Source organism: Centruroides sculpturatus, unplaced genomic scaffold (genome assembly GCF_000671375.1).
Source record: "Centruroides sculpturatus isolate CEXI.00-Female unplaced genomic scaffold, Cexi_2.0 scaffold880, whole genome shotgun sequence".
NCBI lineage: Eukaryota > Metazoa > Arthropoda > Arachnida > Scorpiones > Buthidae > Centruroides > Centruroides sculpturatus.
In genome coordinates, this window is record NW_019385193.1 from 307,732 (window position 1) to 321,088 (window position 13,357).

The window sequence follows — 13,357 nt, forward strand, 5'->3', positions numbered from 1 at the left end:
ACCACATACAAACACCATTCACGTGCGATGTGTAGTTTTATATATATATATATATATATATATATAAATGGACATGTATGTTACTATATTTCACTTTTCCAACAAAACTACACATCGCACGTGAATATTGTTTGTATATGGTAGTCGCCCCATGTCTCCATTCGTGCACTATGGTAGTTGTCTCTCGATAGCTATAAGGGTGCGGGAGATATGGGCTTGAAAGTGGTTAAAAGTGGCTTTCTATTTCGAATGTTTTGTTCGAATTTGTTCGAATTAAATTCTAACATAAAATTCGAATATTGGTTCAATTATAGAACGATTGTAAACGTTCCAGAAACGTTGAAAATAGTTCGTTTGACTAGACGTGAACAAGAGACGTTCAGAAATAGAATAAGGACCAGGTCTCTAATTAGTCTGGAAACGGGGGACCTAATTCTTGCATTCTGTGAAAATGGGTAAGATTGGCTATAATGTAATTATCTTAATCTTCACTATCGTTACTTTTTAAAAACCCAGCGAAGCGGGTCCTTGAAGCTAGATTATAGATTACTTAGAAAAACAGTCTTTTATATAGGCTATATAAAAAACTATATTACATACAAATGTACGAACAAATACAAACCCAGCGAATCGGGACTTTGCAGTTAGTATATATATATAAATGGATGTGTGTGTCCATATATTTCATTTTTCCGCAAAAACTACACATCGCATGTGAATGCTGCTTGTATGTGGTGGTTTGCCACAAGTCTTCATTTGTGCACTATGGGGGTTGCGTCTCGATAGCTATAAGGGTGCGGGAGATATGGGGCTGAAAGCGGATAAAAGTGGTTTTTATTTCGAATGTTATGTTCGAATTTGAATTCGAAGATAAAATTCGAATATTGGTTCGATTATAGAACGATTGTAAACGTTTCAGAAACGTTGAAAAGAGTTCGTTTGACTGGACGTGAACAGGAGACGTTCAGAAATAGAATCGGGACCAGGTCTCTAATTAGTCTGGAAACGGGGGGACCTAATTCTTGCATTCTGTGAAAACGGGTAAGATTGGCTATAATGTAATTATGTCAATCTTCTCTATCGTTACTTTTTGCCCACAAATAAAAACCCAGCGAAGCGGGTCCTTGCAGCTGGTGTACTTATAAATATTATTTATTGTTTTTTTATGAGATTTTAATGATAATAAAGATCTGTAGAAAAAAATAACTGCATGGAACAATAAAAAATAATTTATTTATTTTCCAGTTGGCTTTTTCCAATAATAATCAAAGGAACAAAGCACCGTTTAAAAGAAGAAGATTTATACGAAATCTCCAAATATCATGGTTCAGAATATCTTGGAAATATGCTTCAGAAGTAAGTTAAACATCTTCTAACGTTTATTCTGATTTAACTGACCACTTCTCTAAATTAGCTGAAAGAGATAATGAGAATATTATTCTGTTAAATCACAAGTACTCTCATCACGTGTAATGAAACTGTGATTATAGATAACTTATGTATTGTGGTATTCATTTGTGATTAAGCTAATTGTTATGAAATGAATTGGCTGAAGTATTAAGCAATTTGAATTGTCCGTTAAACAGGTTTGTTAGATTTACATTTTTTTAAAATAAATAGTAGGGGAGACCGGGCAAGATCGGCATGTTAAGCTTTACTTAAATTTTGTGTAATAAATACTGCTGTAAAGTGAAAAAAAGCTTTGCATGTTGTCTATTGGAATGTTACCTTACTATAGAACTGGTTAAAATCAGTTTGGAAATAAAAATAATTAAAATAATTAAACTTTACAAGAAGAGATAAATTGCCGAAGTTGCCCGGGTATAGGGGCAAGATCGGCAACTTCTCTCTTTTTGTAAAGTTGTAATTATTTTAATTATTTTTATTAAAGTTGCCCCTGGTATAGGGGCAATAGTAATGAGGCAAGAAAGGCAGGTATATAAATTTATGTCATTAACAATGTATAAGTTGGAATTCACTATTAAAACAAAGAAATACAAATCCAACACTCATTTAATATTATTACAACGAAATGCAAGTTCAAAGACATATATACATGAATAACAAATGCAAACATGTTTTCATTTATCATCTGTTTGATTTTTATCCTTTGCTTCTAATGTGGCTTTATGTTGCCGATCTTGCCCCGCTAGTCATGATTTCGAAACATTAAGTACAACCCTGAGAACAGAATGCCAAGCCATGATCTGGCCACGTGAATAAGTTGAAGTTACATCCTTCTAACAGGAAAAGTAACTTTCGTTATTATGGAATTATAACAAAACCTGCCAATTCAATATAAATGGAAGCAAAATATTATATGGAATTGAACGAAAATGAAAATTCGCTTGATAATTCAACTACGCTTGTTGGAGAACAGTAAAAACACTACACTCAACAAGCCACCAATAAAACTCAACTGCCTAATTTATAACCAAAGTCTCCTTTTAATTTGTTTTTAAAAAAAAAGCACTTGACAAACTTGCCCCGTATGCCGAAGTTGCCCCGGTCTCCCCTATATAACTGCTTTTATTCTGTTTTTTTTTTTTGAAAAAATAATGACGGTGTAAATTTTTAAATAATTTATTACATCGTTTTTTCGGACGATAATACAGTAGAGCGTCGTTTATCCGAATCAATTGGAGACTGGGGTTGTTCGGATAACTTATTTTTCGGATAACAGATTATGTACGAAAAAATATATTAACCTATTTCGTGTTCAAATTTTTCTTCGTCGTGTGTCGCTTCGCGTTGAATTTTCGTCGATGTTAAGCCTAACGTAAACTTTTTAAAATAATAATCGTGGCTATTGTATCGTTAAAAATTATTCCTTTATTTTTTACAAACGAAATAAATATATTTAAAAATATAAAAACAAAAAAATCTAGTATCAAAAACGTTCGATTCAGCACGAAACACAGTCCTCAGAAAAACACCACACAAAATTGCCAGTGCTGACAGCTAAAACACACACACCAATAAAAAAATATTGGAGATGCCCAAGATATAGCCACAGAATGCAGCGCCATAGCACTAGCGAAAATTTAAATTTGCCGACTGAAATTCTTTCGGATAACCGAATTTCGGATAAACGACGCTCTACTGTAGATTATAAACATTCATCAAATTTCGAGTACTTGCCAATGTGTAGGTTTTTTGTCAACATGAGTTCCTACATCTATAGTATATAGAAGCGCGAAATAGTTATGTGTATAAATTAATGTGAAATTTGCTAAGATATAACGAAATTGTTTAAGACTGCATGTTTTATTAATAAACATTTTTAGTATTTCACTACTTAAAAAAATATGATCGTGTATCTTAAGACCCATAAAGTTCTAGAAGACTTTTATGATCTGGGGATAATGTATAATGTTCCTTTTTTGAAAACTGATTACAATATATGAGATTTATATTCAAAACATAAATAAAAGTGCTGAGTTTCGTTAATGAGTTTTTAAAATTCTAATTTCTAAAACCGATTTTACTGTGTGGATAGATAAAAAGTGTTTGTTGTATGTTCCTTATGGTTTAGGCTGGGCTAAAATTGATGCAACCAGTGCTGTAGGACAAAACCTGATATATTCAGATGGCACCCTGAAAACTCCTTGGGATTTACTGAATAGTTGAGTTGAGTAATAACAACATATTATCACCTTAGTTCCACCTTTATTAATCTACTATAAATTAAGCTGTCTCCAAAATTCTACGAATAATGAATCAAATTATAAAATGTTCCAGATGTGGTGCGTGTTGTAATTTTTAATTTTCGTAATAAAATAAGTAAAATAAGCTATTTTAGAGATTTACACATAACTAGCTGCGACTTTGTCCGCGAAGGTTTTGCAAGCAAATCCCATTTACATTTAATATTTCAATAACCATAGTAATTGTTAGGTCTATATAACACCTACCGCTGAAAAAAATTGCCGAGAATCAAACGAACTATTTTCAATTTGATGAATTTTCTGGAACGTTTACAATCGTTCTATAATCGAACCAATATGCAATAACAAATTCGAATTTGAAAAGGTTCAAACATTTGGTTAAAAAATCGAAATAGATAAAAATATTTATAACAATGTCTGAAATGTTATCAATTTAATACACCTAAGTACTCAATGAAGACTAAACGTAACAAAAACTCGCATGTAAAATAGTAAAGTAGAAGCCGTTTTTCCGGTTAAGCCTTAATGCTCTCCCTCTCCCCCCGCGGGGGAATTTCGAAAAATCCCTTCTTAGTGTGCGTTTTCATGACGTACCCTAACTGTGTACCAAATTTCTGCTCTTTAGGTCCAGCGGTTTGCTCTGGGCGATGATGAATCAGTGAGTCATTCAGTCAGTCAGGACAAGCAATTTTATATATATAGATTTTTTACTTTTAACCTATTGTTCTTTGCATGGCATCTTTAAGATGCCACACATACAATATTACGATATCTCATATCGTTTGCTGTTTTTTAATGTTTGAATCAATTTAAATTACATTTCAACGGGCCAATGCATTTATTTTTGACAATGCGAGTTTTTGCTCTGCTGTGTTGCTGCTTTTATTTTCCACCATGATAGCATGATTAAAAATTTACACTTCCAATTTTTCTACAGTTAAAATTTTTGTTCATTACTTAGCAATGACTATAATGCTGTACATTTTGTAAGAGAACACGTTATTTCATACTTGTGATTTATTTACTTACACTATTTAATCAGTCTGAAAATTATATTATTTATCTATATATAAAAATGAGAATGTTGGGATGTTTGCTCACTATATACACTTTTTGATCGTTAGACTAATTGCTATGAAACTCAGCAGTTTTATTTATACACCACTTATTTCGATAATATCATACTATCATAATATTTTTTATATGTATTTTTATAAATTTTAACCAGTGGCGTAGCGTGGGTGTCAGCCGCCTGGAGCAAAGGAAAATTTTGCCACCCCCTTATTTAGGTATCTCAATTTAAAAGACTAAAATTCAGTTTTGTCACAGAATAAGTAATGAAAAATTCCGTGCTAGTGTTGCCACCTTTTTAAAATCGCTGACCCAAACAGTAAGTGAGGTTTGTTCGAACAGAAGTTCTTGACGCGTGCGTATGTCATTTTGCAAGGCGAAGAAAAATGTGCAGTGCATGTCGGTTCTAAATCAGTTACAGGTAGCGACTAAGGATACTTGGGTAGGTGTAACGTATGTCTTAGCTGTATTCGATATTGGAGGTGTATGTGCATACGATTGAATCATACAAGCATAAAAAAAGGTCAACAGATTTCGCACGGCATAGCCGGGTAAAATTAATAGTTCATCCAGACGGTGAGTCAATTCCGGACTGTCTGGATAGTAACACTATTCCCCATGCTCATTTCAATCGATCGGAATTGTAGGTGCGACGGAAATGTGAAGTAAAATAATTCAAATTTTTACAAAATATTATTATTATTTATTTTGAAATTTTGCCACCCCCTAAAATGTAATTTTTCCGCCCCCTAAAAAGTGCCGTTCGGGGCGGACCGCTCCTGCCGCCCCCACTACGATACGTCACTGTAATTAACTTCTATCTGCATTGGATTTGTTGATTTACACGTAGCGCCATCTTTTAACAGTTTTAACAGAGTTAACTATGTAACTTATGAAAAATATAAAGTTAAATAAATAAATAAAAATAAACTAAATAAAATAAAAATAAAAATAAAATAAAAATTATAAAGGTTAACAAAATACATATAAATACGCGAATAAGAAAATAATATACAAAATACTATGAGAGTATAACACAAAAGCTAAATATTATAGGCAGATCATAATTTAAGATATATAATTCTTACAAAAAAGGTTTATAATTTCAAAATATATATATTATTCACTTAATTAGTGGTCAATGATATAGATGCGCTAAACAGTTACAGAGACAGGTAACATATAGCACTTTGCTGTATGGAAACAAAAGCGTTTAAGCCTGTGAATAGCCTATAAGTATTTAATTTTCCACATCTAACAACTCGTGTATTTTGTTTCTGAACGATATTTTCTTAATTATAATAAGTTTCCTCCAGTAGCCGAGTGGATAAAACCACTGAACACTGGTGGTTAGTCTTGGGTTTGGGCACGGTAAAAGAAACTAATTCTAACATGGGATTATTTATTGTGACATTGTCACAATGCTGGGCTGCAACTTTTTGTCACAATGTTCTCAATTCTTTTATTGGTGGTCTTGCGCATAAGCAGCATTCTTTCCCTGTTAGGAATAGTGTCGTGTCAATATCTATCTAAGTTTTTTCATGACTACTGGATTATATCAGAAGTTTGTACAGTTAACTTGGGCCTCCTAACCATGAGCTTTCTACACCTGGTTAAAACATTCATCTTCCTAACTCGTTTCTCGAAATTAAGGAAGTACAGACAGACACTAGGGGATAACAGTCAGAATTTATAAACTACAATTTTTTTAAAATTTTAACTCAATACAATCTGTTGCAAAAATAAAAACATAAATCAATTATACCGGAATTTTTACAAGATTTTTTTAATTTAACAAGTGATATGAAATCTTTCAGACATTATGGATAGCAACTTCGATCACATGCAAGGCAATCACAGTACATTGAACACGGATCGCTTTTCAACTATTAGAGAGGTTGCGGTCAGAGTTTTAAACGTGAAAACGTGAACGTCTGATGGTCACGTTGTTGCGTTGAAAACTTCGGCCGCAACCTCGCTATTAATAGTAGACCAGTATTGATTACTAGTCGTTGACCATCCTTTCTTCAAGGAAAAGGTCTAGTACTACTTTTGGTTGAAATACTTGAAACGCCTTCAGCAAAAATTGTTTCTTTCTATCAGACCAGTATTGTGGTGGCATTCGAATAAGAAAATTACGTATTACAATGTTACTAGTGAGCACAAAATCTATTTTAAGTTGTTTTTGTGGGTGTCGAGGTTAAATATTTGGTCCGTTTTTTGCGAAATTTGATTGTTTGCCAGAATACCATTTGATATTTGAGAGTTTGTTAGAGTTAACATTAGGGAAAAATATGATATGCGAATCGTATTTTTAGTTGGTGTTTATATGATCAATGAAATTGTGCTATTTTGAACTGTACAAGTATCAAGATAAACGCGACAATTGTAGACTAAAATAACCAATTTTTTTTGTGCTTTTTGTTCTAATGGTTGTTATATTATAGTATTTGATTTATATAACTACAAAAGTTATTTTACGTGAGGAATTATCACACAAATTACCCAATCTAGCACATTTAAAAATATTTTTATTTCTCTATTGTACAGAATGTAAAGAATATTTAAAATGTCTTACATTGGTCACTCGGTGTGATAAACCCTTACATAAGATAACCTTTGCAGTTATATAAATCAAGTACTATAATGTAATATAATAAAAGGATTACAAGTACGAAATAATCTATTCTATTACTTTGCAGTTCTAATCTTAATCATTGGTGTTGTTATTTTTGTTCCGAGCAACACCTTGCTTATCTGCTAGTGTATAAGTGTAATTATATATATATATATATATATATATATATGACTATGCTGAGTTAAGATTACATCCATCTTGTGACATGTAGCAACGTCGCACAGCCTTACTTTGCAAATCGGTTTTGATTGTTTCTTGGGGTCGTTGCACACTACATGTAGAAACACATTTTGATTTGAACATTACTAGCATGAATGATTATTAATTAATTTACAGACTTCATATTAACAGGTGCCGGATTAATAAACCCTTATAGTATTTTCATAATAAAATAATAGTATTAAAAGCGCTATTAATAACTTATAAATTAAAAAGAATTAAAATATCCATTAGAAATATTGTTTTAAGTTTCATTGCAATTTTGTAATCAGAGAGTGGAACGAAGAACTACAGAAGAGCAATCCAAACATACTGAAAGCTGTATTACGATTATTTGGATGGAAATTCTTAACATTAATTTTACTTTTATTGGTTCAGGTACTTCACAGTTGTTTTGCTTATACGTTAATCATGTATTAAAATAATTTAAATAACTAATATTTATGTATATTTGCAGGAAACGGCAGTAATTGCAGGAGAATTATACTTTTTAGGATTAACAGTACATTATTTTGACAATAGGTCGGAATGGAATTCATACAATATTTACATAATCATTGCCGGATATTTTGGAATAATTGCGATTTATTTTATATTATATAATGCTAATTTTACTATAACAGAATTAATTGGAATGAAATTAAAGATAGCTTTTTGCACAATTATATATAGAAAGGTGAGTACCAATTATAATGTATTATGAATATATTATTATATTTATATTCTTTAGAAAAAAAGATATTTTCAAATAAAAGATTTGCTATGTGCTTAAGTTTTCTAGAAAAAATTATGATTCGTTATTAATTTACACACTTCAGTAATTCGGGGTTTTATGTTCGCATTATAGAATTAAATTTAATTAACATGGATACAAAATGTTCAATTCACTTTTGTGTTGTTTTCATGTTAAGTGCATAAATATTTCAATAGGATCTGCCACTGTCAAGGACTATAATAAGCAAAGGTGACATGATGATAAAAATATTGATGGGCTACTGCCATAGAAATGGCCTCGCTTATGACGATTTATGTACAGTACGTGTGTGAAATCCGGATTTTTTACCGAATTTTCTGATTAATATCCCGCAGTTTCCTAAACCGCCAATTAAATTTTCTTTTAAAACCTAAACAAAAATCAAACGAAAAAAAGGGAAAATTTCCAATCTCTCCTTTCGTTCAAAATAAACATCCGTCCATTTCGGAAATAATCCCACATTCCAACTTCAAAGTTGATAGTTAGCATGGGCCCGGGGACAACTTTGACCCATCCGAGTACCTTTTATCTCACAACAATTGGTCACGTGACCATTCTCCCACGACGAAACTATAAAAGCCACTTGCTTCCCCCTCTCGGAGGAGTCGTTCATCCACCGTCGGTTCAGTATTGTGTCCTACGAATATTATATCCTACGAATACTGTGTCCTACGAAGACTGTATCCTATGAATATTACGTCTAATCATATTTTCCTCCACGAGAACCATAATTTTTCCTTAAAAGATTACCATCAGAAAGAGGTATGGAACAAAATTTTTGTGAACTCTCTCTCGGCCCTTCGCGTTTTAGGGACTCAGATTTTTCCCTCGACAATAGTTATTTTATCATATATATACAGTAGAGCGTCGATTTTCCGAAAGTCAATTATCCGAAACGCCAATCATCCGAAAGAATTCCAGTCGGCAAATTTAAATTTTCGCCAGTGCTGTGGCGCTTCAATCTTTGGCTACGTCTTGGGCTACTCAAATATTTTATGTTTTTGATACTAAATTAACATCTGAAGTATAATTTTTTATTGTTTTTATATTTTTCAATATATTTATTTTGTTTGTACAAAATAAAAAAATTATATTTAACGATACAATAGTCTTTGTTAGGCTTAACATCGACGAAAATTCAACGCGAAGCGAAACGCAACGGATAAAAATTTCGACATCGGATACGTTAAACTATTTTTTGGTACGTAAAACAGTTATCCGAAATATCAGTTATCCGGACAACCCCAGTCCCCAATTGATTCGGAAAATCGACGCTCTACTGTATCAGCTAATTAATCGTTGTTATCTTGTTAAGTTGGTGTCCTCGTTTACTCATATATCGCCTGTCACCTTACCGACGGCACTCCTCCCTCCTCCACTCGATCCGAACAATTAAATCCCGTTACCGCGGGATAGGGAAGAAGAAACATTTAATCCATCCTGACAGTGAGAAGGTTTAACAACGTGTTGCCGGATCGGGAGACCTACACCATCCCGGCGGTTCACACGTGCAATTATTTATATGACTTGTTTGGATTTCCCTCTATGCCCTAACTGCATCGAGAGAAATCCAGCCAAGTCATATAAATAATTGAATGTAGCAAAATTAGTTCTGTAGTCGTTGGATACAAAGAAACGATGACAATAGCAAAATGAGTCCTTCAGACTTCTGTGCTGGCTCTGTACAAAACCAAAGAGTACATAAAAAATTAAAAATGCACGAAAGTGTTTTTCTATTTCATATTTGTCTTCATTATATACATAAAATTACGCTTAAATGTACTTAAATTCTTACATTTTGCAACTTCTGTACCACGTTATTAAATATAAAGATGTAAAATTTAGTATTTATTTGCATTTTCCAAATATAATGTCTCATGTAAAAAAATAGCTATTTATATAATTTTCGAAACATTTTTTTACATGTCAATATTTCATTTACCTTTATTAACATCTTTATTATAATCTTATTAATCTATTGTTTATTATTTATTTGACCTGCTGGAATTAGTTTGTAAAATTTACAATTTAACGATGATCACAAAAGTAATTGAAAACAATATCACTATATGTGTCTTATTGCAAGAAAAATTAAAATAACTATTTTTCATTATTTACAGAATTTGATGTTTTAATGTCGCTAACTTAATATTGCTTTTGTTTGTGACAACGGAATTTTCGGCCTGTAGTCTTGTTACATGGCTTTCTCAGGATGATATCATGACAAAACATTTAGTACATTCTGCTTTCCAACAATTAATATTTTTGTTTATTATGTAGTTGTGCCAATCAGTATATTTACCAAATTCGGTATTTAGCAATTTTATTAAGAATTTTTTACTTATAATGCTCATAATTTAAGCATTTTTTATTTTTACCATACGCCAAATTTTCTGTTCTACACGTTTTAGCTATTAAATCGTGTACAAGTTTTGATGTTGGTTTTTTTGTAATAATTTGATCATTACGTACTTTTTAATTTAAATATCTAATGTGTTAAATTGTGCAACAAACTTACAACAAAGTATTAAAATAATATCATAGAAATTATTCTTACTCATTGGTTATCAAATGTTTTAACATTTTCCTGAGTATAATTAAACAATTAATTCTATTCGACCGAGTTAAAATAAAGCAAAGAGTTTTTGTTTATAGAGTACTAAAACATTTAGCAGTTTATTAGCCTTGTTTATGCCTAGTACTGTTTTGTGTATTATTTTCTCAGGAGACAATAAAGAAAGCTTTCCTGTTTTGACTTTGACAGTTAAAACCATTTTCTTAAATTTCACTCAAACCCTACGTAAATCTAGGTAACGAGTTAATTTACAGCCATTTGAACATTGATACACGTTTACTTTTCGTGTTTTTTTTTAATTTAAAAAATAAACATTAAAATTCTTTAATTTGAATCAAGAAAAATTTCATATTGTTAGATAGTACGAAAAATACAGAAATTGACAATATAAGTGTAGTTTTTAATGTCATGGCCAGTTTTTCACAATTTAAAAAAAAGTAGTGTATTTGAGATGCCAAACACTTAATTTAATATTAATTCAAGTAATAGTAACACTTGTTGAAAAAGTTAGAAAATTTTATTCCATTTCTTTGTATAACAACTTTGTTAAAAATTACTTTGTTATTTGAACGTAACATATTTTTGAGAATATTTATTTATTATATATAAATTTTTATATAGGCAATGAGGTTAAGTCCTTCATCTCTTGAAAAATCGAATGTTGGGCAAATGGTAAATCTTATAGCAAATGATGCCAGCAAATTTCAAAATGTAAGTCGAAAATTTTTATTTATATACACATATAAATACACATAGTATATTAATATTATTATCTGGTGTAATAAAGTTACACGACGATAAAAGGATTATTTTGTATATGCAATTCAATTACAGGTAAATGTGTTCACTTCAAAATCTCTGTTTTATTTACTATCAATTCTAATATGGATTAATTCGGGTAGATAATTATAAATTCGAGTAATGAAATGGTTACATCTGTCATATATACAAATATTGTAGAAGGAGGCTATAACAACTAGACCCGTGACACATTTTCGATGTCGTTTATCAGCCGCTGAGCTCATTTTAATGGCACATGCGATTCAGCAACTTAACAAATCTACTGACTAACATTTTGGTAGGCAGACGTGTTTCGCATGTAACAACGATTTAGGTCTATAGGATTTGTATGTGTCTACTGCACCCACAATGGTAGTTATGTAATTTAGTTTCTAGTAAAATGTTTCATGGTTTTTTCCTCTAAGTTTTAGTTTTTTGTTTCGAAATGAAAAATAAGCATAGGAAATGAGTCATCTCAATTTATTTTAGTTACAATATGCATCTTTCGTTGGAATCAAGTGTATGTTAAATTTTGTGAGTAAATAAAATTTTCCTTAGGAAGTAGCGAGTGTCAGCTTTTTATACCTAAAAGTACATTAAATTTAATACATAATTATGAATAATTACAATATTAGATTTAATAAAATGTTAAATTTTTTGACTAAGCAATTGTTGTTTTTGTATTCAAAGTGAACGTTTTGTAAGAGATATTTCTAATACTTTCAAAAAACACTTCTGTTGAGACAAAATAAATGATCATTGACGCTGTATTAATAAGTTAATAAGACTATACAGATTGAATAAAAAATATTTAAACTTGAAATATAGTATTATATATATAAGTAGTAGTGGTTTGACACATGCTGATCACAAAATTAATTTTTTGAGTAAATTACTATCGAATAAATTAAAATTGCAAATAAAAATTTGTTGAATGAAATTATTTCAGATCACAAAAGTAATTTTTTGATCACAAATCTTACTTTTATTGTAACAATAAAGCTGTATTAATTATTAAATTTAAATTAAATTAATTTTATTTTAACAATAAGTTTAATTATTAAAATGTTTTTAAAAATTAATTATATTTTCTAATTCACTTTATGAACTAATTTTTATTTTGATTATGAATTATTTTATAGAAGAAATATGATTGGCTGGTTTTTTTTATATAAATATAGTTTTAAGGAACATTAGAATTTATTTTTAATACCGAGATTGAAAGTTGCAATCATGGAGACATATGGTTTTATTATTACTTACGACGGCGATAGAAATTATTCTGTTTCTCCTCGTTTGTACAAGTCTTTGGATACATGTATTGCTGCAGTAAATAATTTTTCTTTCGATATTCCTGATAATTTCCCTATTGTTTTACGTTATTTTAAAGTTAACAATGAAATATGGAAAGGAGATGGAAAATTTGGTTTTATAATTGTCGACGAGGATGGGAGAATTAATGAAGTTAGTAATAAATTATACTATTCGTTCGAGGAATGTTCAGAAGTTATGAATGAACTTTATATAGAAAAGAACAAAAAGAATATATTAATATTTAGAGAGATAACTTGCGGAACAAAGCATTATAAATTTACTAAAGCTTATAAGTTTGATTAGTACGAGTATGTATTTCAAACATCCTAGTAACTGTA

General features: G+C 30.7%; 1 protein-coding gene across 1 annotated transcript in view; it reads left to right on the forward strand.

The window, feature by feature from the left end:
• Positions 1-13,357, forward strand: part of LOC111635975 (multidrug resistance-associated protein 4-like) — a 24,342-nt gene that overhangs the window by 8,666 nt on the left and 2,319 nt on the right. Inside the window, exons 2-5 of the mRNA XM_023381129.1 lie at positions 1,246-1,356; positions 7,869-7,974; positions 8,054-8,272; positions 11,547-11,636. Coding sequence (XP_023236897.1) covers positions 1,246-1,356; positions 7,869-7,974; positions 8,054-8,272; positions 11,547-11,636 — 526 coding nt within the window. The remainder of the gene's footprint in view (positions 1-1,245; positions 1,357-7,868; positions 7,975-8,053; positions 8,273-11,546; positions 11,637-13,357) is intronic.